Below are 27,979 nucleotides of genomic sequence, written 5' to 3'. Positions count from 1 at the left end.
AACCCACCACCAAGATGGGAGGAGTTTTGCTCCTATATTTTCAAGGGGAAAACAACCTCTCAGCTGAAGACTGATGTAGTCTTTCAAATTCTGCACTACATCCTGACTGATGGCAAGGAACCAACACCTTTCCATGTCATGGTGGCTCATGGAGTGCACAGTCTGACACGATCAAAAGAGCTAGTGACCGCTCTTAACCATCACGGAATGTGTGTCAGCTACAACACAGTCAAGAGGATTGATGTGGACCTCGCTGAACGGATCATCACTACAGCAGGTGACAACAGAGTACCTCTTCCCGCTGTCCTTGAAGCAACAAGCCCACTAAATGGGGCATTTGACAACTTTGACCGCAATGAAAGCACCCTGGCAGGAACAGGCTCCACACACGATACCATCCTTGTTCTCTTCCAAAATGTTCCAATTAATCGGGAGAAACCATCAGAGGGGAGAGTGAGATCTCTGCAAGGCCCCTTGCCACTCAGAGCCAGACCACAGTAAAGCTTAGGTCTAAAGTCAGTTGCCAACAGCTCATCAGGATGGGGGCAGTGAAGGAGCGTGGGGAGATACCCACCAACTACAAGGTATCAGAGACCCTCTCCAATTCTACTACACTGGGCCTGATAGCCCCAGCAACAGTTGTTGATCCAACAACAGTCTCTACTACAGCAGCAGAACCCTCTACCTCAGCAACAGAGACCACCACTGTAGTACCTGATGTGATACACACTTCCACGGCACACTAACATACACACTAACGGTTTTTAGCCATTTTCTCGTAAAATATCAAATTAGAAATTTTACACTCTTCTATGATCCCCCTAAACATGGCCATTCTGAACATTTTGAGCACCTCAGAAAATCTGCAGCTCCAACGGTTTCGAAGATACAGCTATGTCGGAAGTAGCACTTCTGATGAAAAAGGGCGTGGTCATTGTAAAAAGGGCGTGGTCATTTTCGGGTTTTTCGTCCTGGATAGAGATTTTGGCACACATCCCAAGTTGTTCCTTGGGGTCATATTAGCCTATAACAGTTGAGTTATCCTCTCCTAAATCATGTGCATACATATCTAAGCCAGGTCCTAGACTAAAAGGTGAAAATGTCAATTGTGAAAACCATGAGCAATATTTTGGCAAAAGAGAATCAACACAAAACGGTGCTAAGTTTAGAAAAACTAAAACAACACAACTTGAAGTTTAGAAAAACTTGAATAACACAACTTGAAGAGTCAGGGGCGAACTACCCCTATGCAACAAGATGACTTTGACTGCCACATCTGCCACAGAGGTCCATACGATCAGGGCATTTCCTGATTCTGGATGAGCTGTGTGGCGGGTGTGCAGGAGAGTTGGTGTCACTGTTTCTGGATGAGCTGTGTGGCAGGCACGCAGGAGAGGCAACATCACTGCCTGCAGGTGGAACGGCAGCATCGATTTCAGGCATGAGTGGATCAGAGACGCCCGTTAGAGGCACGACATTCCCAGGTGCAGGCACAATAATGGATTGTTGCTGTTCAGGCTCTGGCATAACGACAGGCTGTATTGGAGGTTCCATGGGGCTGCAGTGATGGTAGACAACGTGGTCCTGGTGTCAACGGACAATCCACCCATCATGCAAGCATATTGTATGCGACAGTGGCCCAGGTTTGTCGATGACACCACCAGGTAACCAAACAGCACCTGCACCAAAGTTGAGGGAGAACACTGGATCCATGGTGTGAAGTGAGCGGCTCATTGCTGACTTGTTGTGATGCAACTTCTGGTTAAGTTGGCTCTGGTACACTCGAGAAGCCATATCCGGTTTCAGACGGTTCCGTTTGATCCTTCGGTGTCGTTTCTTCAGTAATTCTGATGGTGGTACTCCAGTTGTACCATGAGGTTATTACGACACTTGAGCAGACACGAGAGCCGGGTTTCAAGGTTTCCGTCCTGCAGTTTGTGTAGTCTGGACTTGATGACTCCAACTGAACGTTCAGCCAGGCCATTGGAAGCTTGATGTTGTGGACTGACAAATTTGTGTCTGATAGCATTCCTGCGTGTGAATTCTGCTAATTCCGAGCTCGAGAAACATGTACCATTATCACTAACGATAACTCTGGGCAAGCCGTGTGTAGCAAAACAACGTCTCAGTTTCTCGATTGTTCCAGCTGATGTATTGCCATGTGTTGTGTAAGCGTCAATCCACTTTGAGTGGGCATCAGCGATGATTAGTAGCATATGACCGTTCACTGGTCCAGCATAGTCCAGATGAACTCGATGCCATGGTTCGGTGGGCCATTCCGAGGAATGCGGCGGTGCCTTCGCTGGTGCATTCCTGGTGCTTTGGCAGGGATAGCAATGTTGAACATACTGTTGAATATCAATGTCTAGATTTGGCCACCATACATAATTCTTAGCCAGTGACTTCATCTTGACTATTCCGGGATGACACTTATGAAGTTCGTCCATTATCCTGGAATGCAGGTGTTGCGGAATCACTACGCGGCATCCCCACAATATGCAACCGCTGTCCACGCCAAGTTCATTTTTACGTGCCACGTATGGAACATAGGCATCAGGTAGCGATTGCCATCCAAGCTGTATGGCTTGGAGAACTCTCGAAAAGACTGGATCACGTCTTGTGTAGGTGCAAATATGGTTCGCATCGGCAGGACAGTCCTCCAGATGATCCATCAAGGCGATCACACTGCCAGGTAACGGTGGGTTGGTGACCAAATCGGGCAATGGTAGACGGCTAATGGCATTTGCGTTGGCAATGGTATATCCGGGTTTATACTGAATGCGATAGTCGTAAGCAGCAAGTAGCAACGACCATCGTATAATTCTGGGTGGCAGCATGTTGGGTGTTGCCTTGGTTGGATCAAACAGGCTAATCAGTGGTTTGTGATCAGTATAGACAACAAAGTGTCGTCCAAATAAGTATTGTTGGAACTTTTTGACTCCAAAGATGATTCCTAAACCTTCCTTGTCCAACTGACTATAATTCTTTTCTGCAGGGGATAATGTCCTGGAGGCAAATGCCACTGGTTTCTCTGAACCATCAGGCATAACATGAGACAGCACTGCCCCCACACCGTACTGACTAACATCACACGTCAGTACGATGTCCCCGATCAGGATCATAGTGAACTCGTACGTTTGACGCTTGGAGCAGGTCCTTTGACTTCTGGAAAGGTGCTTGTTGTGTAGTACTCCAGTTCCATGAGACTCCTTTCTTCAGCAGGTGATAGAGAGGACTCAAAACATTGGATATGTTTGGGATGTAGCGGCTGTAGTATTGCAGTATGCTGAGGTAGGCCTTCAGTTCCGTCACGTCTCTTGGAGCTGGTGCATTCTTGATCGCTCTGACTTTATCCTTGGTTGGATGTTGGCCTTGAGTGTCAATTCTGTGGCCCAGGTATGTTGCTGATGGTGCCATGAACTCACACCTGTCGAGCCTTAAACGGAGGCCGGAGTCCGATAGCTTTTCAAGACTCCCTCTAGGTTGTGTAGATGCTGGGCTTCTGTTGAACCGGTGACCATGACATCATCCTGATAAAGTGCAATGTGCTGTTCTGCAGCAAATAAACTGTCCATACAACGCTGATATATCCCTGGGGCAGACTTCACCCCAAAACTCAGTCGGTGGTATTTGTACAGGCCACAGTGCATGTTGATTGTCAGGTATTCTTCGATTCTTCCTCGAGAAGAAGTTGAAGATATGCTGATTTGAGGTCGAGTTTACTGAAACTTTGGCCTCCACTCAACTTAGCATTCAAATCATCCATCCGTGGGATTGGATAGTTGTCTAGTGCTGAGCATCTGTTGACGAACCGCTTGGCCTCTACATAAGGCATGTTTCAACGCTTTGACAAATGACTCAGCCTGGCCATTTGTAGCTGGGTGGTAAGGCCCTGCCATTTGTAGCAGGGTGGTAAGGCTCTACCATTTGTAGCAGGGTGGTAAGGCTCTGCCATTTGTAGCTGGGTGGTAAGGCTCTGCCATTTGTAGCTGGGTGGTAAGGCTCTGCCATTTGTAGCTGGGTGGTAAGGCCCTGCCATTTGTAGCTGGGTGGTAAGGCCCTGCCATTTGTAGCTGGGTGGTAAGGCTCTGCCATTTGTAGCTGGGTGGTAAGGCCCTGCCATTTGTAGCTGGGTGGTAAGGCTCTGCCATTTGTAGCTGGGTGGTAAGGCTCTGCCATTTGTAGCTGGGTGGTAAGGCTCTGCCATTTGTAGCTGGGTGGTAAGGCTCTGCCATTTGTAGCTGGGTGGTAAGGCTCTGCCATTTGTAGCTGGGTGGTAAGGCTCTGCCATTTGTAGCTGGGTGGTAAGGCTCTGCCATTTGTAGCTGGGTGGTAAGGCTCTGCCATTTGTAGCTGGGTGGTAAGGCTCTGCCATTTGTAGCTGGGTGGTAAGGCTCTGCCATTTGTAGATGGGTGGTAAGGCTCTGCCATTTGTAGATGGGTGGTAAGGCTCTGCCATTTGTAGCTGGGTGGTAAGGCTCTGCCATTTGTAGCTGGGTGGTAAGGCTCTGCCATTTGTAGATGGGTGGTAAGGCTCTGCCATTTGTAGATGGGTGGTAAGGCTCTGCCATTTGTAGATGGGTGGTAAGGCTCTGCCATTTGTAGATGGGTGGTAAGGCTCTGCTATTTGTAGCTGGGTAGAAAGGCGCCGACCTCAGGTGTTTGATACCATTAGCACGCATGAACACAGCAAACACCTCAGATACAAACTGCGAACCATTATCTGAAACTAAAATCTCCGGAACCCCCTTGTTCGCAAAAATACTCTGCAGATGCTCCATCATGTTCTCTGCCGATGTGGACTGCGTTATAGCTACTTCTGGCCACTTTGAGTAAGCGTCCGTCGATCACCACCAGAAACATGTGGCCCATGACTGGCCCTGCAAAATCTACATGAACGCGCTGCAACGTTCTATCAGCAGGCGACCATAACAACGACACACGTGAGGGATTATCAGCATCAGTTTGACACGTATTACATGCTTTTACCGTCCGCTCGATGTCCGCATCAAGCCGGGGCTACCAAAACAAACTCCGGGCTAAACTCTTCGTTTTGACCAAACCCAAATGACCCTCATGCAACTCATTGAGACAGCGCTGACGTAAAGCAGCAGGAATGACCACCCTCATGCCCCACATTGCACAACATTGAGCTAAATATAGCTGAGATGCACGCGACATATGGAGCATATTCTGACGTCGAGGGCAACTCGCGCCAAGAACCTGACAAAACAACGTGCGCAACATGTGACAGCACAAGACCACGACGAATGGCAGAAACCACTTCCGCAGCGATTACCGGACCAGATTCAATCTGTTCCAACATGAACACCTCGACCTCATCCGCAGGTTCGGTACCGGCCTTTGTAGACGACAATCGAGACAGGCCATCACAGTTAGCGTGCCGTTCGGAAGCACGAAATTTGATTCCATAGTCGTACGCACTGAGGACAAGACACATTTGCACCCAGCCCCGGCTTTTTGAGATATTTTGTTCACAAACAAACAAACAAATGAAAAATCACTCATAGAGCGACACTTGGCAAAGGAGAACAAAGTAGAATGAATGGCACTCAGTAGAGCATCTTCTGACCTCAAGAATAATTGATGGTTGAATTCAGTAAGCTGATATACAAATCGTCTTCAAATTTCAAGTCAATAGGATGAAAATTGAGGATTTTAGAGATTTGAAAAGGTTGTTGACCTTGTGACCTCTGTTGACATAAAAAGAAATAGTTGGTGGTTGAATTCAGTAAGCCGATATGTAAATCCTATTCAAATTTCAAGTCAATCAGATGAAAATTGAGGATTTTATAGATTTGAAAAGGTTGTTGACCTTGTGACCTCTGTTGACATAAAAAATAGTTGGTGGTTGAATTCAGTAAGCCGATATGTAAATCCTATTCAAATTTCAAGTCAATCAGATGAAAATCGAGGATTTTAGAGATTTGAAAAGGTTGTTGACCTTGTGACCTCTGTTGACATAAAAAAAAATAGTTGGTGGTTGAATTCAGTAAGCCAATATGTAATCCTATTCAAATTTCAAGTCAATCGGATGAAAATCGAGGATTTTAGAGATTTGAAAAGGTTGTTGACCTTGTGACCTCTGTTGACATAAAAAAAATAGTTGGTGGTTGAATTCAGTTTGCCGATATGTAAATCCTATTCAAATTTGAAGTCAATCAGATGAAAATTGAGGATTTTAGAGATTTGAAAAGGTTGTTGACCTTGTGACCTCTGTTGACATAAAAAATAGTTGTGGTTGAATTCAGTTTGCCGATATGTAAATCCTATTCAAATTTCAAGTCAGATGAAAATTGAGGATTTTATAGATTTGAAAAGGTTGTTGACCTTGTGACCTCTGTTGACATTTAAAAAAAATAGTTGGTGGTTGAATTCAGTTTGCCGATATGTAAATCCTATTCAAATTTCAAGTCAATCAGATGAAAATCGAGGATTTTAGAGATTTGAAAAGGTTGTTGACCTTGTGACCTCTGTTGACATTAAAAAAAATAGTTGGTGGTTGAATTCAGTAAGCCAATATGTAATCCTATTCAAATTTCAAGTCAATCGGATGAAAATCGAGGATTTTAGAGATTTGAAAAGGTTGTTGACCTTGTGACCTCTGTTGACATAAAAAAAATAGTTGTGGTTGAATTCAGTTTGCCGATATGTAAATCCTATTCAAATTTCAAGTCAATCAGATGAAAATCGAGGATTTTAGAGATTTGAAAAGGTTGTTGACCTTGTGACCTCTGTTGACATAAAAAAAAATAGTTGGTGGTTGAATTCAGTAAGCCAATATGTAATCCTATTCAAATTTCAAGTCAATCGGATGAAAATCGAGGATTTTAGAGATTTGAAAAGGTTGTTGACCTTGTGACCTCTGTTGACATAAAAAAAATAGTTGGTGGTTGAATTCAGTTTGCCGATATGTAAATCCTATTCAAATTTGAAGTCAATCAGATGAAAATTGAGGATTTTAGAGATTTGAAAAGGTTGTTGACCTTGTGACCTCTGTTGACATAAAAAATAGTTGGTGGTTGAATTCAGTTTGCCGATATGTAAATCCTATTCAAATTTCAAGTCAATCAGATGAAAATTGAGGATTTTAGAGATTTGAAAAGGTTGTTGACATTGTGACCTCTGTTGACATAAAAAATAGTTGGTGGTTGAATTCAGTAAGCCGATATGTAAATCCTATTCAAATTTCAAGTCAATCAGATGAAAATTGAGGATTTGAGATTTGAAAAGGTTGTTGACCTTGTGACCTCTGTTGACATAAAAATAGTTGGTGGTTGAATTAAGTTTGCCGATATGTAAATCCTATTCAAATTTCAAGTCAATCAGATGAAAATCGAGGATTTTAGAGATTTGAAAAGGTTGTTGACCTTGTGACCTCTGTTGACATAAAAAAAATAGTTGGTGGTTGAATTCAGGAAGCCGATATGTAAATCCTATTCAAATTTCAAGTCAATCGGATGAAAATCGAGGATTTTAGAGATTTGAAAAGGTTGTTGACCTTGTGACCTCTGACATAAAAAAAATAGTTGTGGTTGAATTCAGTAAGCCGATATGTAAATCCTATTCAAATTTCAAGTCAATCAGATGAAAATCGAGGATTTTAGAGATTTAAAAAAAGTGGTTGACGTTTGACCTATGTTTACCTTTTGACCTTAAAAATATATAGGATTTTGTCGGAACACGAACTCTACCATTTGGTGAAGTTTCGTGAATATCCGTTAAAAACTGTGACCTGTAGGCAAGTATAAGTGAGCGGACAGACAAACAAACACACACAAACCGGAGTGATCAACATACTTGTCCAAAAAAAATTATTATGTCAAGTAACAAACGGACAGACAGACAGACAGACAGGGGTGAAAACATAACCTCCATCCACCTTTGGTGGCAGAGGTAATAAGCATTTGCCCTTGTTCAAGCGATGGCCATGAGCAGCTAACTTAGACGTCACCTTGTCAATGTTCTCAAGAGGTTGTTCGGCCATGGCGCCAGTAATGAGGTAGTCATCCAGGTGGCAAAGCGCAGGTAAGTCGGCAACGTCATAAATGTCTGAGTCCAACACTCCCTGATCGCCTGATGGGTTTGGTGAGGGAAGATAATGTGCTCGAGCGACAGACAGTTCGTGCCGATCGTTTCAAATCTCACCAATCACGTCTCACTATCAGTGGTGCGTCATTCACAAGCGGATATCTGCATTTAAAGTTTGTCTCATTTCTGTAAAGGTAACGTCCTAACGTCATATTACAGACGTCCTTTGCGACGTGCTTGTCATGACGTCAGCTCGTTCAGTGAGGTCATGGCGCGGTGCCGTCATCGGTGCCGTCATTCCTTGTTTTCTTCCTGGCAGAAAGGCCTCGACAGGCGGGAAGACCTGATGCGGGATTTTGCTTTGTTTTAGAGTTTAAACGGAAAATAAAGTTACTTGAAGACCTTTTGTTCGCTGAGGTAAAGCCGTTTCATCCGTGTTTCGATCCGATAGCGACCTTTGAACCGCGGACAGGGTCGCCACATCCTGTCTTGTAGTTGTACTTGTAGCACGTTGTGTTTAGTACTGGTAGTAGTAGCAGTGTAGTGTACACCTAAAGGTCCAGTTCGTGAGGTGTTTTTCTTTTCCTCACAAATGATCTCGTTTTGATACAAATCCTGTCAGACGATTTATCTGGTTTTATTTGTTCTCTAATTGCTTGTTTTTAAAGACCAGACTCTACCACTACCTGATACGGCAAAGTCCTGTAATTGTGTTTAAATGTCGCCCAACACTGCACTCGCTATGGCTGTGTTTATGAAATTGATGGTTAAATGTTAATCATCAAACCACCACCATATTGCAATGCCTGTAATAAGTAACCATGGCGACTAACACTTGGCTCTTTCCATCTCATCGTTGTGTACAGCGTCATGATCACAGATCACATACCTGTGTTTAATACCTGAGCAGGCCACCTGCTGTCTCAAGCTTTTTATATGATGATTTTAGACTTTAGACTGTGTGTTGGTTTCTCATTAAATTGTTAACAAATGACTCGTTTGCCGCGTCATTGTCTCACTGGATATTTCATATTTGTTTACCTGGGACCTCGTGGCCTCTACACTAGTGTAGGCCCTACTACTGTCTCAAGATTGTGTTGTTGGCTGTCTCGAGGTTGTGTTGTTGGCTGTCTCGAGGTTGTGTTGTTGGCTGTCTCGAGGTTGTGTTGTTGGCTGTCTCGAGGTTGTGTTGTTGGCTGTCTCGAGGTTGTGTTGTTGGCTGTCTCGAGGTTGTGTTGTTGGCTGTCTCGAGGTTGTGTTGTTGGCTGTCTCGAGGTTGTGTTGTTGGCTGTCTCGAGGTTGTGTTGTTGGCTGTCTCGAGGTTGTGTTGTTGGCTGTCTCGAGGTTGTGTTGTTGGCTGTCTCGAGGTTGTGTTGTTGGCTGTCTCGAGGTTGTGTTGTTGCTGTCTCGAGGTTGTATTGTTGGCTGTCTCGTTGTGTTGGTGGCTGTCTCGAGGTTGTATTGTTGGCTGTCTCGAGGTTGTATTGTTGGCTGTCTCGAGGTTGTGTTGTTGGCTGTCTCGAGGTTGTGTTGTTGGCTGTCTCGAGGTTGTGTTGTTGGCTGTCTCAAGGTTGTGTTGTTGGCTGTCTCGAGGTTGTGTTGTTGGCTACCTCGAGGTTGTGTTGTTAGCTGTCTTGAGGTTGTGTTGGTGGCTGTCTCGAGGTTGTATTGTTGGCTGTCTCGAGGTTGTGTTGTTGGCTGTCTCGAGGTTGTGTTGTTGGCTGTCTCGAGGTTGCGTTATTGGCTGTCTCGAGGTTGCGTTGGTGGCTGTCTCGAGGTTGTGTTGTTGGCTGTCTCGATGTTGTGTTGTTGGCCGTCTCAAGGTTGCGTTGTTGGCTGTCTCGAGGTTGTGTTGTTGGCTGTCAAGGTTGTGTTGGTGGCTGTCTCGATGTTGTGTTGTTGGCCGTCTCAAGGTTGCGTTGTTGGCTGTCTCGAGGTTGTGTTGTTGGCTGTCTCGAGGTTGTGTTGTTGGCTGTCTCAAGGTTGTATTGTTGCTGTCTCGAGGTTGTATTGTTGGCTGTCAAGGTTGTGTTGGTGGCTGTCTCGAGGTTGTATTGTTGGCTGTCTCGTTGTGTTGGTGGCTGTCTCGAGGTTGTATTGTTGGCTGTCTCGAGGTTGTGTTGTTGGCTGTCAAGGTTGTGTTGGTGGCTGTCTCGAGGTTGTATTGTTGGCTGTCTCGAGGTTGTATTGTTGGCTGTCTCGAGGTTGTATTGTTGGCTGTCTCGAGGTTGTATTGTTGGCTGTCTCGAGGTTGTATTGTTGGCTGTCTCGAGGTTGTATTGTTGGCTGTCTCGAGGTTGTGTTGTTGGCTGTCTCGAGGTTGTGTTGTTGGCTGTCAAGGTTGTGTTGTTGGCCGTCTCAAGGTTGTGTTGTTGGCTGTCTCGAGGTTGTGTTGTTGGCTGTCTCGTCGTCGTGTTGTTCGCTCTCTCGCCGTTGTGTTGTTTTCTCTCTCGCCGTTGTTCGCTCTCTTGTCGTCGTGTTGTTTGCTCTCTCGTCGTTGTGTTGTTTTCTCTCTCGTCGTTGTGTTGTTCACTCTCTCGCCGTTGTGTTGTTCGCTCTCTCGTCGTTGTGTTGTTTTCTCTCTCGTCGTTGTGTTGTTTTCTCTCTCGTCGTTGTGCTGTTTTCTCTCTCGTTGTCGTGTTGTTTGCTCTCTCGTCGTTGTGCTGTTTTCTCTCTCGTTGTCGTGTTGTTTGCTCTCTCGTCGTTGTGTTGTTTTCTCTCTCGTCGTTGTGTTGTTCACTCTCTCGCCGTTGTGTTGTTCGCTCTCTCGTCGTTGTGTTGTTCTCTCTCTCGTCGTTGTGTTGTTTTCTCTCTCGTCGTTGTGTTGTTTTCTCTCTCGTCGTCGTCTTGTTTTCTCTCTCGTCGTCGTCTTGTTTTCTCTCTCTCGTCATGTTGTTTTCTCTCTCGTCGTTGTGTTGTTTTCTCTCTCGTCGTCGTCTTGTTTTCTCTCTCGTCATTGTGTTGTTTTCTCTCTCGTCGTTGTGTTGTTTTCTCTCTCGTTGTCGTGTTGTTTGCTCTCTCGTCGTCATGTTGTTTTCTCCCTTGTCGTTGTGTTGTTTTCTCTCTCGCCGTTGTGTTGTTTTCTCTCTCGTCGTCGTCTTGTTTTCTCTCTCGTCATTGTGTTGTTTTCTCTCTCGTTGTCGTGTTGTTTGCTCTCTCGTCGTCATGTTGTTTTCTCCCTTGTCGTTGTGTTGTTTTCTCTCTCGCCGTTGTGTTGTTCGCTCTCTCGTCGTCGTGTTGTTTTCTCTCTCGTCGTTGTGTTGTTTTCTCTCTCGTCGTCGTGTTGTTTGCTCTCTTGTCGTCGTGTTGTTTTCTCTCTCCTGTCGTTGTTGTTTTCTCTCTCGTCGTTGTGTTGTTTTCTCTCTCGTCGTCGTGTTGTTTGCTCTCTCGCCGTTGTGTTGTTCGCTCTCTCTCGTCGTCGTGTTGTTTTCTCTCTCGTCGTCGTGTTGTTTTCTCTCTCGTCGTCGTGTTGTTTTCTCTCTCGTCGTCGTGTTGTTTTCTCTCTCGTCGTCGTGCTGTTTTCTCTCTCCTGTCGTTGTGTTGTTTTCTCTCTCGTCGTTGTGTTGTTTGCTCTGGTGTCGTTGTGTTGTTCGCACATGAAGCCAAAAGTGGGATTAAGCAATTCGTTCACTTTTTTGTCTGTCTGTCTGTCTACAAACATCAGTTCTGATAGAGGAACAACTTTATTTCAAATCAAATGGTATATTTTGAACACGAATTGGAAGACTAACCTCCAGTTTAGCAGTACTTTGGCTCTGAATTTGTCCTGATCACGCTTGCACAGAGTGGGGTAGATAAGTGTTTTACTCTGTCTGCCTGTCTGCCTATCTTGTCTGCCTATCTGCCTGTCTCAGCAGTCAAAGTTGAAAATCATTCCAAACAGAAAACTAACTTGCTGTTATATCCACGTCAAAGGGCACAATCAATAGGCACGAAGAACTAATGTAACGTGTTAAATAAGGGGGTGTAAAAGACACTGCATCAACTGCAGTAAATCTTATTTTATTTCAATTTAATTATATACTTGAACACTGTAGAACCCAAGTCGCCTTTTTGCCACTTTCAAACCCCTTCCGTTTAGTAGTACTTGGACAAAATATGATGGCATTAACCGTCATCACAAAAAATCAAATTTACCACTTTCAGACTCTGCCCATGTCCTTGTTCTCAAGTCTGTATGGGGTACGGTGTTCTATGAATGCACCAGTTTTGGTGATTATTTTTTGTTTGTTTTCTTTATTGCCTATAGGTTCTCCATCACTCCATGGGCCAAGGCCTGGGCAGGGCTGGGAGACAGGCCGGGCGAAGAGGCACTGTAGTATATAGTGCATCAGGCCCTGGTCCAGTTGGATTGGGGACAACATGGGGACGACGAAGACCAGGAGCCAGGTTCCCCGACTTGGGTCTGCTTCCTCCCGAGCTCGGTGTTGAGATATTGTCCCATCTCAACGCCACCGATCTTTGTCTTGCATCCTGTGTGTGGCATGAGTTGGCAACAACTGAACCTTTGTGGCAGGGGTAAGATAGTACTGTACCTCATTCTCATTTTTTTTTCTTGGTTTCCCCTCCGGCCTCCACTTTCAATGGCCTGAAAAAGTATTCACCCTCGATCTATAATGCTACATTTTGATGAATTACGAATTATGAAGAAACATTTTTTCCAAATGAAGTTTTTTATGCATCACTGAAGTGATCAAACTAAATACTGTTGTCGATGAAGGAGGTTACGTCAGGAATACCTGCAAAAAACATGCACAAATCAAAATTCACAAATTGCAAAAGTAATCAGCCCCTTAGGTCAGTACTTGATGGAAGCACTTTTTGCAGCAATGACTGCTGAGTCTTTTTGGTAGGTCTCTACCAGCTTTACACAGTGAGATGATGAAATTTTGCCCATTCTTCACGTGAAAATTGCCCTAGTTCTGCCAAGTATGATGGGGAACGTCAATGCACTGCAATGTTCAAGTTTTGCCATAAATGTTAATAATAATAATAATAGTACATTTATTTTATATAGCGCTTTTCAAGAAGCCCAAAGACGCTTTGACAGAGTACAAAAAACAAGTCCAAAAAGACAAAAATCAATAGGTAAATACTAAATAATCAAAGCAAAAGGAAGGAGAAGGAGAAGAGATAGTCAGGGGTTAAATGCTGTGGGTTAAATGTTGAATGCAGTGTTGAACAGGTGGGTCTTGAGTGATGTTTTGAATGTGGTGAGTGAGGAGGAGTCTCTGATGGTGTGAGGTAGTGAGTTCCAGAGGGTGGGAGCAGCGATGGAGAAGGCCCTGTCCCCCCAGGATCTGAATTTGGTCCGGATGGGGGGGGGGGGGGGTCAGGAGGTTGGTACCAGCAGAGCGGAGGTTGCGGGTGGGAGTGTGTCTGGAGAGGAGGTCAGCCAGGTAGGATGGGGCCAGGTTATGGAGGGCTTTGTAGGTCAAGAGGAGGATTTTGTACTGGATTCTCTGGGGGATGGGGAGCCAGTGAAGCTTGTAAAGGACGGGGGTGATGTGGTCACGGGTCCGGGAATGGGTGAGTAGACGGGCAGCGGAGTTCTGAATGTATTGGAGTTTATTGGTGATTATTGAGGCTGAACCATAGAGGAGGCTGTTGCAGTAGTCCAGACGGGAGGTGATGAAGGCGTGGATGAGGGTTTCTGCAGCCGTGGAGGAGAGGGATGGACGGAGACGGGCGATGTTTTTCAGGTGAAAGAAGGCTGTCTTTGTGATCTGTTTAGTGTATTTGTCGAAGGAGAGGGTTTGGTCAAAGATGATGCCAAGATTCCGGATGTGAGGGGAGGTGGATACTGGGAAGCCGTCGATGTTGAGGGCAAAGTTATGGGTGGATTTGGTGAGCGTTTTTGGGCCAATGATGATTATTTCAGATTTATCATAGTTAAGTTTGAGGAAGTTGATTTGAAGCCAGGATTTTATTTCAGTGATGCAGTTTGTCAGGATAGAGTGGGTGGCGGTGGAGATGGACTTGGTGGAGATGAAAAGCTGGATGTCATCGGCGAAGCAGTGGAATTGGAGACCATGACGGCGGATTAAGTGACCAAGGGGGGGCAGGTACAGGATGAAGAGGAGGGGGCCAAGAACTGAACTTGGGGGACACCTTGGGGGAGGGGAGCAGTGGGGGATTTGCAGTTATTGATGGAGATGAACTGGCGTCTATCGGAGAGGTATGATTTGATCCAAGAGAGGGCAGTGCCGGTAATGTTAAAGGTGGTTTCAAGTCGGGTGAGGAGGATGGTGTGATTGATGGTGTCAAAGGTGGCGCTGAGGTCGAGGAGGATGAGAATGTTGAGGTTGCCAGCATCAGAGGAGAGGAGAAGGTCGTTTGTGATTTTGAGGAGAGCAGTTTCAGTACTGTGGTTGGAGCGGAATCCAGATTGGAATGTTTCATACAGGTTATTGGCAGAGAGGTGATGTTTGAGTTGAGTGGCTACAGCGCGTTCCAAAACTTTTGACAGAAAGGGTAGGTTGGAGATGGGTCTGAAGTTATTTAGGGTGTCAGGGTTGAGTCCAGGTTTTTTCAGAATGGGGGTAACAGCAGCAATTTTGAGGGATGGTGGGACGATGCCTGTAGACAGGGAGGAGTTTATTGTTGCAGTGATAAGTGGAGAGAGAGCAGGAAGGGAGGCCTTGACAAAGCTGGAGGGGATGGGGTCAAGAGTGCAGGTGGCAGTTTTCATTCCTATGAGGAGTTCAGAGAGGTCAGTAGGGGAGACTGGGGAGAATTGAGACAGGGGTTGGCAGGATAAGGGGGGGCAGGTGGTTTGAGGGGGAGCGGGTGCGGTGGTGGTTAAGCTGTTGTAGATGTTGTCAATTTTGCATTGGATGAATGAAAGGAAGGAGATGCAGTTGTCTACTGTGAATGACTGGGTGGTGGTGTTCAGGGGGCTGAGGAGTTTGTTTATTGTAGAGAAGTGTGCTTTTGGGTTTCCGGAGCCAGAGTGGATAATTTGAGAGTAGTAGGCGGAGCGGGCGCGGGAGAGGGCATCTTTGTAGTGTTGTAGGTGGTCCTTGTAGGCTTGGGAGTGAATTGTGAGACCTGTTTTATTGCAGAGTCTTTCAAGTTGGCGAGCACGAGTTTTCATCAGGCGGAGTTCAGGGCTAGACCAGGGAGCAGAATGGGTGAAATAAACTGTTTTGGTTTTTATAGGCACAAGCTGGTCAAGGCAGGAGTGGGTTCAAGTCTGTTCAATTGGGTTCAAGTCTGCACTTTGACTGGGCCAATCAAGAACATTTGTTTTCTTCTTATTCAGCCACTTCAGTGTGGCTTTAGCTTTGTGCTTCGGATCATTGTTCTGCTGAAATGCGAATCTCCTACCCCAGTTTCAGATTCATGGCTGACTCGAGCAGGTTTTCATCCCAGATTCTCCTGTATTTGCACCATCCATTGTTTCTTCTATCCTGACAAGTTTGCCAATACCTGCTGATGAAAAGCATCCCCGTAACATGGTGCTGCCACCACCATGCTTGACAGTAGGGATGGTGTTTCTTGGGGGATGTGCATTGTTAGGCTTGCGCCAGATGTGCCTCTTTGAATTTAGACCAAAAAAATTTTTTGGGTATTTTGACCACAAAACTTTTCTCCCCATGCCTGCAGTATCATTAAGATGCCTTTTCACAAACTTCATACCAGCTTTTAGATGCGTCTTTTTCAGTAATTGCTTCTTTCTTGTCACCTGTCCATGGAGGCCACCTTTGTGAAGGGAACACGGCTTTTGTTGTTTGATGAATACTAACCCCCCCCCTCCCCCCCGCCCCCATCTCGAGCATAGAGCCTTGCAGATCTTTCAAAGTCATTGTTGAATTTCAGTGAGTGACATCCTGAACCAGTTTCCTGCTTCTGCTGCTGAGTTTGGATGGACGACCTTATCTGAGTAGAGTCTGGGTGTTATGATACGTCTTACGCTTCTTAATGATGGATTTGACCGTACTCAAAGGGATAATAAGTGACTGATTTTTGTAACCCTCTCCTGAATGGTGCTTCTCTACCACTTTACATCTGACTTCTTTGGAAAGCTCCTTGGTCTTATGTTTGCCTTGTTGGTTGACCAAGTGAGCTGAAAAAAACGTAAAATTGTAAAATGAAACGTAACTGAGTCAAACAACAACAACAACAACAACAACAGGCATGTTAAGGCCATTTTCCCTGCTGGAGCGGGGGTTAGCCTTGCGGTCCCCATGACAATCTTCTCCATTTTGCCCTATTTTCTGCATCTCCCCTTGTTAACCCGCTTGCCCACATTTCTTCTTCCACCACCTTTAGCCAAGTCTTTCTCGGTCTTCACCGTCCTCTACTACATTCTACATTCATTTCCATCACTCTTCTCAACCAGTCACTTTCATCCTTCCTCAATACATGGCCAAACCATCTCAACCTGTTCCTCTTCACAGCATCCATCACAGGCTCTATTCCCATCATCTTTCGCAATTCATAATTTGCCTTCCTCTCTCTCAACGATACTCCGCACATCCACAGAACCATTCGCATTTCCACCCTTTCCAGCCTTCGTTGCTGCTCTACGTTCATTACCCATGTCTCGCTCCCATAAATCATAACACTTCTCACACATGCAGCACACACCTTTCCCTTCAGCTTCAACGACACTCCCCTCCTTGTCAGCCCGCCACTCAGTTCCCGAAACTTCTTCCATGCACATCTCACTCTAGCAACTGTTGCTGAGTCTGATCCACCTTCTCCATTCAGCATGTCTCCTCGGTAGCAAAATGTTTTCACATTTTCACAAAATGTAACGGAGTCAAAGAAACGTAAAAGTGTCAAGTATAGCACCGCAATCAATATAGCAATCACCAGGATGAGTCATGAGGTGAGGAAAGCATGGGACAAATATGCCGCACCGTAATCATCAATATTGTAGTCATTGCTGTGATAGGTGAGTTAACATAACACGGGGTGAGGAAAGCATGTGATTAAGCCGCCACATCTTAATCGCCAATATTGTAATCACCGCTGTGAGGTTAGGTTACACGAGGTGAGAAAAGCGTATGATTTTCCACACCACCTACATAGGTGGATGTTGGCTGATGTGAATAGATAATACTCGACACAAATAACGATGTTGGAGAAAATGGTCACACCCAATTGGTTAGTGCTGCAACCGATTGGTGAGTGAAGGGAAAAACAGGCACACCCATTTGGTCAGTTCCACGACCAATCAACGAGTGAATATTACTGACCTAGCTACAGCCACACAATCTCTTTATTATAGTAGATGATAGATTTTGGTGAAGATCTGGATCTGGATGCTAGAATTTTTTCATGTTAAACTTCACCATCAAGAGGGCCAAAAACTATATATAGCATGATATTTCAAAAAGTTATGGATGAGTTATGAAAAAAACTTGGTGGATGACTTTGGTAGACAATAATAGTCAGGTTCACTATGTTTTTTCGTTCAAATTTTTTGGAGATTAGCAAAACTATACATTTTTGGAATTTTCAGAGCATGGGGAATCCAAAAATTAATGTTGGCATTTGCATCGACACCTGCATGGCCGCCATTTTGGATTTTCAAAATGGCCGCCATAAAATACATAATTTGCGCTATCTCGGCTTCTAGTCAACCTAGAATCTTATTTAACTATGCTAATCCTATGTTTTCTGGGTCAAAAAAACCATTGGTGGGATCATCAGACTTCTAATCCTAACACTTGCTTCACTTTTAGGACTTTCCAGATGACACTCAGGACAGTGATGAAGATCTGTAAAAGCATATTCCTGAACGGTATAGACCTAGTAGATCCTGTGTATAGGACTTATAGTTCAATCTGATACTAACAAGGCTGCTTTCTTGCTTTATAAACCCATACCTATAACTTCAAAGGACTTGCAATATCATGTATTATGTAATAGTTATATCACAAATATAAAGACAATGGTTTTCAATTACCTTTGTTTGTTGCTTTTCTATAATCCTGAGCACTATTTTGAGGCCTTTATTGGATTCCCTGACCCAGAAAACATAGGATTAGCATATTTAATTAAGTTTCTAGGTTGACTAGAAGCCGAGATAGCGCAAAATATGTATTTTATGGTGGCCATTTTGAAAATCCTAAATGGGCAGCCATGCAGGTGTCTGTGCAAATGCCAACATTGATTTTCGGATTCTCCATGCTCTGATGATTCAAAAAATGTACAGGTTTGCTAATCTCCCAAAATTTTGAACGAAATTATATTTGTTAACAGAGTGTACCTGACTATAACAAATCGATTAGATTTTGGTGAAGATCCAGATTCATACCGGCCTGTCAGTGGGATGAATGAATGAATGAATGATCGTTTTTAAGGCCATTTTCCCCGCTAGAGCGGGGGTTAGCCTTGCGGACCCCATGACAATCATGGTTCCCTGTTCGTGGCAATGTTTTTATGGCCGGATGCCCTTCCTGACGCCAACTCTTAGTCGCCTCTTACGATGCGCAGGGATACGGTGTACCTATTCTAAACCGGGGTACACACCAGGATCATTCATCCCAGCAAGCTGGTACTCAATTTGCCGACCTCGGAAGGAGGACAGGCTGAGTCAACCCCCCTGGCCTTAATTCAGCGATCGACCGGGATTCAAACCCAGGATCCTAGGATCCCAAGCCGGCACCCTAACCGCTAAGCCAACACCAGGCAACACTATCCCAGTGTGGGATAGAAAACGTAAAAAGTTCAGCCTGGTGGAGGTATGCACTCTACCGAGTGCTGTTGTAGTTGTGACTTGTAATAGCGGCTCCCACCATAAATTTCCTTTTTTTTGGCAAGTTCATCACGCTCAGCATCTCTGCATTGTTGTGTTCTCTTATAATAATAATAACAAAACATGTTTGGCATCCTGGAGTATCTTCTTTTTTTTTTTTTAATCCTTAAACCTTCCCGTACACACCCCAAGTACAACCACCAGTTTTCAACTCATTTAATCCAGCGGTTCAGGAGTGCGTAGCTTCAAATACACAAACACATTCATAAACCGACAGACACTTCTTGAATTATATTTAGTATGATTGCAATGCCATATAATCTGACCTATACTTCAAGAAGCCATAGTTTGATGTTGTTAAAGACCTTGCCAAACCACACCGCACTACCACAGTGTTATTTCTGCATCAGGGTGCGAATATTACCTGTTAGGTTGTCATGACTACATTATTCGGCAAAAGCCAGCAGTTCATGGTTTACATGGTGAAAATATCAAAGTTCAAATTGATGCCAAAGGGAATTTTTTTTACTTTGGCTAGGAAAATTAGATCACCAAGTTAAATGCCTTTTTGTATATTCTTTTAACCACTAGATTGTGTAAGACTAACTGGGGCTACTGCACGATCTACCATCGGCGACATTCAGCAGACTTCTCATATCGACATCTCTACCTGCAACTCGATGAAGGCTGCCTGACTTTTAATGCTGATCCTTTTGAGGTTTGCAGTTCTTTTATCCTCAGTACTATATGTGGTCGCAATGCTTTGTTTTCTATTTATCAATTTCACTCACATTTGTTGTACAATTGAGGGCTGCATTGCATACAAGCTGCTTTTGCAAAATGGTTGTCCATAGCAGCCATCGGAGTATCACCTGGTCACTGCCTGGTGCATATGTCCAGGGCATTGGGTACCTTTTTTCTCGAGGTATCTTGGCTGACAATGCACAGGAGATTGGTCGTTTCATCTTCTCCACAGAGACACTGCACTGGCAGAGCCTTCGCCTCTTTCTTGATCGGAGGTCAGACTATGGATTTGACTCCTTTGTGTGAATAACGTCCAGTGGTTTTGAATTGGCATTTTGCAGATGTTATATGTAATGATCATTCATTTATTATTCTCATATAAATTGCAACTATTGATTTTTCTTGTATTAAAGACTAACAATGTGTGTGTGTGCACCTACTTGCGTGGGAATCCAGCTTATTGTCAAAATGGTTTACAAGCTCTATTATTTTATCACCAAACAGGTTGTGAGGTAATATAATCTCTCCATATAAGAGAGGTGTGTGTGTGTGTGTGTGTGTGTGTGTGTGTGTGTGTGTGTGTGTGTGTGTGTGTGTGTGTGTGTGTGTGTGTGTGTGTGTGTGTGTGTGTGTGTGTGTGTGTGTGTGTCAGTCATAGGTTGTTAGCTCCATATGCAGGTTTCTGAATGTGGAACGGGGTCGTCCCAGATCTCGAGTATCCACGTCCTTTTCAGTAAGGGATCATGATTCATGGGCCAATTTGTGAAGTTTTCTTGTTTTCAAAGTTGCTCCCCCTCCGGAAGGCCCTTTTGAGGAACGTCACTGAGCCCCGAACAACTTCCAACCTAATATTCCCAGGGATGGTTTTTCAGATCTCCTTTAGGTTCTTTTTTATCACTCCTGTTGCTCCAATAATCACTGGTACAATTTTGGTGCTCGAGCTTCCAGGATCTTTACACTTCAATTTTGAGGTCTTGGTATTTGGTCATTTCCTTGAGTTCTATGTTGTTTAGCCCAAAATTACTGGGTAATAACGCCTCAATTAGCAATACCTTCTTATCTTTTTTTGGACCTCAGCACTGTACTATATGTGGTCGTAATGCTTTGTTTTCAATGTTCACACTCTATGGGATCATTAGGTCGTATGTGAGCATTACTTCCTTGTTTTCAGTGATTGCTTTTGGTTCATGTTTCCATGAGTTTTCTGGAACTGGGATATTGAGACTTTTGCAGATGTGCCAGTGGATTGATTACTCCACATACCTTGTTGTGCCTTTTGGTGTATAGCTGCTCTGACATGAGTTTTTTTGTTGTTGTTGTTTTTTTTTTTACATCCTGATAGGAGGTGGGTCATACTTTCTGTTTCTCCCTTGCAGAACCTACACTTGTCCGATTGACTTAGTCCCGCTATTGATGTGGTGTCCTTTGTCTAAGGCATTTATACAGTGTGTATCAAAAAAAAGGTAATCCAAATTCAAGGGGTTAATATGCAAAGGTTATTTTGTTTCACAATTTACATGTGGTTTACCAATTATGAGGAGATCCTCAGCTTTCCATTGATGCCTTTCATGCATCATTGCTGTCACACATGACCGAGTACATGTTCATTGAAAATGACAAGTTCAAATCACGTTTTTACAAGTTTGGCTAATTGGTGCAAGACAGTTTTAAATGGACGCATTACTTGTCGACTGCCAAGTTGATTATGTAAAATTGTTAAGCTGGTCTGGTAATCGTCGGTTGCGTCATCCTTTGGTTAAGGTGGGTATTTAAGATGGGCCTACAGTGTATGGGTTTAGAGACAGTCTGAGTCATTGAAAAGATGGTTCAACTTACGACTGAACAGCGGACCTTCGTGGTTACAACCTTTCACCAAACTGGAAGTTTGCAGCGAACTCGTGATGCGTTCAGGAAATATTTCCCAGAACGGGAGCCTCCAGCAGCCAAAACCATCTGGGCAAATGTTAGAAAATACCAAGAGCATGGCACTAGCCTCAACCGCAACAAGGAGAATTCTGGTAGGAGGCGCACTGGGCGATCGGAAATGAACATTGCAGCAGTAAGGCAGCAATTTTTGGAGCATCCTAGGGATACCAGCGCAAGACAAAATGGGACGGGATTGCCTTCGGCAACATTCAACCGAATTACAAGACTGAACTTCCAACAACATCCATATCGGATTCACATCTGGCATCAACTTACGCCAGGAGATTTTGCCAGGAGGCTGGTGCTTGCCAGATGGTTGATAGCACGTTGCAAAGCAGATGTCAATTTCCTGCGGTATCTCGTTATCGGCGACGAAGCTGCTTTCGCCATGGACGGCAAGGTCAATACCCATAATGTTCTTGAATATGCACCGACAGGACAACCCCCGGAATTTAATTTTGACACCAACATGAATCGAAAAAAATGGACTGTTTGGTTGGGACTTTGTGGAAGTGGTCAGGTGATCGGACCATTTTTCTTTCAAAGGAACGTCAATGGTAACAGGTATCTGCAGATGATCAATGATGAAGTTTTACTGCAGCTGGAGGAGAACTTTGAGCGACAGGTTCGTGGTGTCTTCAGATATCTCTGGTGGGCCCAAGAGGGCGCCCCAGCACATCGTCTTATCGCTGTCCAAGATCGACAGAGGGAACTCTTTGGAGACCGAGTCATCGCCCTCAACCATGCAGTGGAATGGCCGCCAAGATCACCTCACCTCACACCATGTGTTAATTTCCTTTGGGGACATTTAAAGAACAAGGTGTTCATAACTCCTCCCCGTGATCTTGACGAATTGCAGGGCTGTATTCGACATGAAGTGGATGCTTTGCGCAATGACCCGGCTATGGTGAGACGAGCAGTTAAGGGCATGCTCCGCCGCTGTGAGCTTTGTGTTGAAAGGGGAGGTGGACATGTTGAAGGTGTGGGTGCATAAAGGCCAATCATTCCTGAGAAAAGTTCACATCTGACGTTCATTTTGCACCAATTATCCTGACACATCGATTAGCCAAACTTGTAAAAATGCGATTTGAACTTGTCATTTTCAATGAACATGTACTCGGTCATGTGTGACAGCAATGATGCATGGAAGGTATCAATGGAAAGCTGAGGATCTCCTCTTAATTAGTAAACCACATGTAAATTGTCAAAATAAATAACCTTTGCATATTAACCCCTTGAATTCGGATTACCTTTTTTTTGATACGCACTGTAATGATTCGTTCTCTATTTCAGTTGAGCTGACCTCTTCTTAGCCATTCCAAAGAGCCTTCTTTGTCTACGCCCAATCTGTCTAACTCTTTTTTGTTTTAATACCTTCCTGCTCTTTTATCGTTCTCCCAGTTGTCGATGTATATTTGTTTTATTTTATCACAAATTTTCTTTTGCCTTTTTTTGCCATCATTGAGGCTGTATTCATTGCTGTTTCTGATTCATGCGTGACGTCTTCCACTCACACCTGTCTTCTGTGATGCTCCCAACTCATAGTGAAGCCACTGCGTGGAACTAGATCAAAGCCTCCCAGAGCATGCGGAGCATGTGGGAGTAAGTCCCGGGACCTGGCCCATGTGGTCAGCCCAGGGGTGAACCAACTGAAGCACCTTGGTGATTCACACCACGCAATCAGAACACCGTTCAGTTAGATCCCAAGCTGCAGGCCCGAGCACAACCCACCAGGGGAGTTTTCCCATGCTAAGGTGAACAGAGTCTGGTACTGACCAACCCCCGGAGGGAGCAGGCCCGGGCTCAGCGGCAGAACGCCATCGCATGGTGGCACACCTCAACACGCTGCGCTACCACCGAGGGCAAAACATCTTGCTCCGTCGTTTCCGCCCAGTCCAGTTTGATCGTAAATCTGGGCTGGTGATCTCTGCCAATTTTTTGTCGTTTGGTGCAAACGTGCAAAAAAAAAAAAATTGGCATTTTAAATCATCCATGTAAAGTAGATGTCACTTTTTGTCTCTTTGGACGTTCTCTTATTTGATGTCAGGATATATCCATGTCCTTGGTCATTAATTCAGGGCTCCAGGGCCAGGCAAAACAGGAGTGGTGAAAGGTTGTCTCCCTGGAAGATCCCTTGATGTATTTTCACCCCAGGTATTTCGATCTTTCCACCTGAGTGCTGTAATATCAATGTAGTATTCCAAAGCTCCATTGCTTTCTCTAACAGTTTGATTACTTGGGAGTTGATCATCCACAATTGCATGTATTTTATGATCCATGAATGTGGGACACTATTAAAAGCTTTTTTGTAGTCTATCGACGATATTGGATAATTATATAATTATCATGATAGGATAATTTGGTTCTTCTTGTATTGCAGTTTTCGAGTATGACCTTGTTTAGTATTAGGAGGTGGCCTATTGTTCCATATCATCCGCTCTTACATCCCATCTTTTCTGCCTCTTGGCCTCCTTGTTGTGTTCAGTGATGGTATATCATTTCTGTGATTATGTGATATTGTGATATTACTGTACAATATCACATTTCTGTGATAGTCGTCCATACTTATGAGGTAGTTGGGTTTCTTCAGATTTGGGGATGAGGAAGGTGTTACCTACTGTGAGCCACTCATCCAAGGTCTCCTCACCTTGGATGAGTTAGTTGAATGCTCGAGCATAGTGATTGTTTAGACTTTAGAGCATCTAATTTCTTTACCAGAAGTTTGGAATTCCATCCGGGCCTGGGCATTTAAAGTTTGGAATTTTTTTACCCTCAACAGAGGAGAGGGTATTGCATTTGTCCATTGGGTCCTTTTGGGTCAATTGGGTATTGGGTCCATTTGTTTTTCTCTTTTGTCTGTCTGTCTGTCTGTTTGTTTGGTTGTCTGCAGAGAACGTTAGTATTTCTTTATTTTTTTTGTATACTGAATCGAGGCTCGTGAAAGAGCTAACATTTATTTCACAATCAAATCAACCACACAAACAAAATATATGAAAAGAGGGAGCGGAAGACAAGATGGGGATAGAAGGGGAAGCACACAAACATAACATTTGAGAGCAGGGAGATGTGTGGGAGGGAGAGGGCTTGGGGGGAGGAGGTGTGGGAAGAGGGGGGGGGGGGTGGGAGAAGTATAAAACACAAGGACACCAAGGACTTCCAGGACAGAAGTTGGTATTTCAAAAAAGAGGATTTGGGGTGAAATTAGCGGGGGTAGAAAAGATCAAGGTTTTGGATGGGGGAAGATAAGAGATGGTGGTGAACAGCTGTTTTAAAGACCTGGAGGGTGGAGTGGGATTGAATAGAGTGAGGGAGTTTGCTCCAGAGGTGGGAGAAAAGAGGAATGAAGGAGTGAAGGTGAGCAGAGAGTCTTGATTTTGGCAGTTTAACAATAAGAGGGTTGCAGGCAGATCTTGTGCGACCTGTAGGAATATATGGGGGACAGAGCCCAGAGAGAGCTGGGGGGGCAAGGCCAGAGAGGAGTCGGTAGAAGACAGAAAGACCACCAACCTGCCTGCGGTGAGTGAGTGAAAGGCCCTTGGAGTTAGCTTCATCATGGGAGATTCCAATGATTCTGAACGCTTTGGTTTCAACAGCGTGAAGACGAGCTAGGTGTGAGGCAGGAGCACCAGCCCAGAGGGGAGAGCAGTATTCCATTGAGCTGCGGATGAAAGCCTTGTATGTGGTGAGGCGCTCGGGTGTGCCAAGGAAGGACTTCGCATGACGGAGGATGCCCAGTCGGCGACTGGCTTTGGAGGCCAGATTCGAAATGTGGTTTTCCCAGGAAAGATCATGGCAGATAGTGAGACCCAAAAGCTTGAGTGACAGAACTTCTTGGAGAGGATTATTCAGAAAGTGGATGGGAGGGTTGTCCAGTCGGTCTTTTCGGAGAGACATCGTAAGAGTGTGAGATTTGTCAGGATTGAAAGACATGTTCCACTTGTTTGCCCAGTCTGTGATTTTGTCCAGGTCTGCAGAGAGTGAGGAGGCTGCAGACTGCCGATCTGAGGGATGAGGAATGCAGCGACAGAGAGTAGAGTCATCAGAAAAGAGATAGAGAGGATTTTCAAGAGAGTCAGAGAGATCATTGATGAAGACCAGAAAAAGCACAGGGCCCAGAACACTGCCTTGGGGAACTCCAGCCTGAACAGGAAGAGGAGATGAGAGAAACCCATTCAGGGCCACACGTTGACTACAACTAGAGAGGAAGTCCGCCAGCCATGCGTGGAGATTTCCATGGATACCAAAGGAGGAGAGTTTGGTGAGCAGAGCGGGGTGCCAGACCGTATCGAAGGCACGTGATATATCAAGGGAGACAGCTCTAATTTCCTGTTTGGTATTGAGGACCTCCATCCATTGTTGAGAAAGCAGAAACAGCATGTCCAGAGTAGAGTGACCAGGTCTGAAACCAAATTGATGATCAGAGATCAAGCCATTGGAGAAGAGGAAAGATTTCATATCTGAAGCAATGATGGATTCCATGACTTTGCTGATAATTGGGAGAAGGCTGATTGGTCTGTAGTTGCTAGGATCTGTTTTTGCACCTTTTTTGTGCAAAGTGGTGATGTTGGCTGATTTCCAAGCAGATGGCAGATGACCTTGAGCAAAAGAGAGGGTGAAGAGAACAGAGCAAGGGAGTGAAAGAGAGGAAGAACAGGATTTTAGGACCCATGGGCTGATGCCGTTAGGTCCAGTTGCAGAATCAGAGTCGAGGGTTGACAGAAACTTTTCCACCTTGTCAGGAGGAAAGGACACAGTCCAGGAGCAGCTGGGTACGGTTGGTACATAGAGGGATGGGTTTGGAACACAGGATTTAGAGGCAAACACAGAGTTGAGGCATTCAGCTTTTTCATGTGCGGCTTTTTTTGTCAGCTTTTTCATGTCAGCCGTTTGAGGTGAGGGAGGGGATGGAGGGGGAACAAACACCAGAAACAGATTTGACCAGACGCCACCAGGATTTGGAAGAAGGAGACAGATAAGAGAGTTCGGTCTTGAGAACGGAGAGATATTGTTTCCTGGCTCTCCTGAGGGTGGACACACACTTGTTTCGGGCTTTGTGAAAGGAAATGAGATTTCCTTCCGTTGGATTTGCTTTCCAGGAGAGGAAAGCAAGTTGTTTCTGGGCAACAGCCTCTCCACAAGATTTCGTGTACCATGGACGGGAGGAAGGGTATGACAACTGAAGACAAGATGGGATAAATCTGTGCATGAGAGAGCAATTTACTTTGGAAGAATTCCCAGGATGAGTTGATGTCAGAGGTGGTAGAGATGGGAGACCAATCCAGATGATTGATGGCTGCTTGAAGACCGTGCCATTTGGCCTGAGTGAAATGCCAGACTCGTCAACGCTGAGGAGGCTCTCTGAGAATGGTCAGAGATGTCCACTTTAACAAGCACATGATCAGATGAGCCGATTGGAGCAGAAGAAGAGCAGCAGACATTTTCAGGGAAGTTAGTCAGAACCAAGTCCAGAAGAGAAGATGCTCCGTTGACTGAGATCCAGGTCGGGAAATTGACAGATTGTGTCAGTCCCAGTGAGTCGCAGAAGTCCTTTGCTGAAGAGCCATGGCTGGTGAGAGAGGTACCCACACCCAGCCAACTGGCATGGTGACAATTGAAATCACCACATATGAGGAAGAGAGAGTTGGGATGGATAGATAGAAGTTGGTCCATATTAACAGACAGCGAGATGTAGATGGAGTCATTACTGTTTGGTGGACGGTACAACACACATATGAACAAAAGGTGGGAGCGAAGTGGAAGCCGTAGCCAAAGGTATTCCTGGGGGTGAGGTGGAGAGAGGGCAGTGCAGGGCGAGTGAGGAAGAGAGTTTTTTATAAAGATAGCAACCCCACCTTCAGGACGAGGCTCAGGTCTATCATATCGGAGGAGGAAGTAACCTGGGAGAGATACCAAGGTATCAGAGACATCATGAAGGAGGAAGTTTCTGTTAAGGTTTGTCAAAAGCAACCTGTATGGAGAGATCAGTCAAGTTTGAGCGAAGGCCCTGGATGTTTGAGGTCCATACCGTTAATGAAGAGGAAGCGGGAGCATGGGATACAGAACAGGGGGGGGGGGGGGGTAGGGGTAGGGTAAGATGTGGAAGAGGAGGAAGAGGTAGGGAGAGCTGTTGAAGGTGTGTCAGAGATTTCAGAATAGCTGGGAGAAAGGGAAGAATGGGGCGGACAAAAGGTTTGATGGTGATTGGGTGAGGCACAGTGAGGTGTTATTTGAGGAGGGGGAAGAGCGAGGCAGAAGGTTGGGGGAGATGAAGGTGAAAGTTGGAAGGGAGAAGAAGCGGGGAGGACGCTTTGAGGAGGAGGGGTGCGAGGGGAGTCTCGGAGGGGAGGAGCGAGGGAGAGTCTCGGAGGGGAGGGGTGTGGGGGGAGTTTAGGATGGAAGGGGCAAGGGGGGAGATTTGAAAGGGATGGGTGATGGGGAAGATTTGGAGGGGAGGGGCAAGGGGGAAGATTTGAAAGAGATGGGTGATGGGGAGGGGCAAGGGGGTAGATTTGGAGGGGAGGGGTGATGGGGAAGTTTTGGAGGGGA

The 27,979-nt window shown here is 45.1% G+C and overlaps 1 protein-coding gene across 1 annotated transcript in view; it reads left to right on the top strand.

The window, feature by feature from the left end:
* The first annotated feature begins 8,326 nt into the window (after window positions 1-8,326).
* Window positions 8,327-27,979, top strand: part of FBXO8 (F-box protein 8) — a 35,696-nt gene continuing 16,043 nt past the window's right edge. Inside the window, exons 1-4 of the mRNA XM_078775074.1 lie at window positions 8,327-8,469; window positions 12,302-12,570; window positions 19,355-19,481; window positions 19,664-19,782. Of these exons, the coding sequence (XP_078631200.1) occupies window positions 12,317-12,570; window positions 19,355-19,481; window positions 19,664-19,782 (500 nt within the window). The 5' untranslated portion in view covers window positions 8,327-8,469; window positions 12,302-12,316. The remainder of the gene's footprint in view (window positions 8,470-12,301; window positions 12,571-19,354; window positions 19,482-19,663; window positions 19,783-27,979) is intronic.

The sequence above is a fragment of the Myxine glutinosa genome, chromosome 1 (genome assembly GCF_964187855.1).
Source record: "Myxine glutinosa chromosome 1, kmMyxGlut1.1, whole genome shotgun sequence".
NCBI classification, from domain to species: Eukaryota; Metazoa; Chordata; class Myxini; order Myxiniformes; family Myxinidae; genus Myxine; species Myxine glutinosa.
Note: the sequence above shows the minus strand (reverse complement) of the source record. Positions and strands in the feature narration are given on the sequence as shown.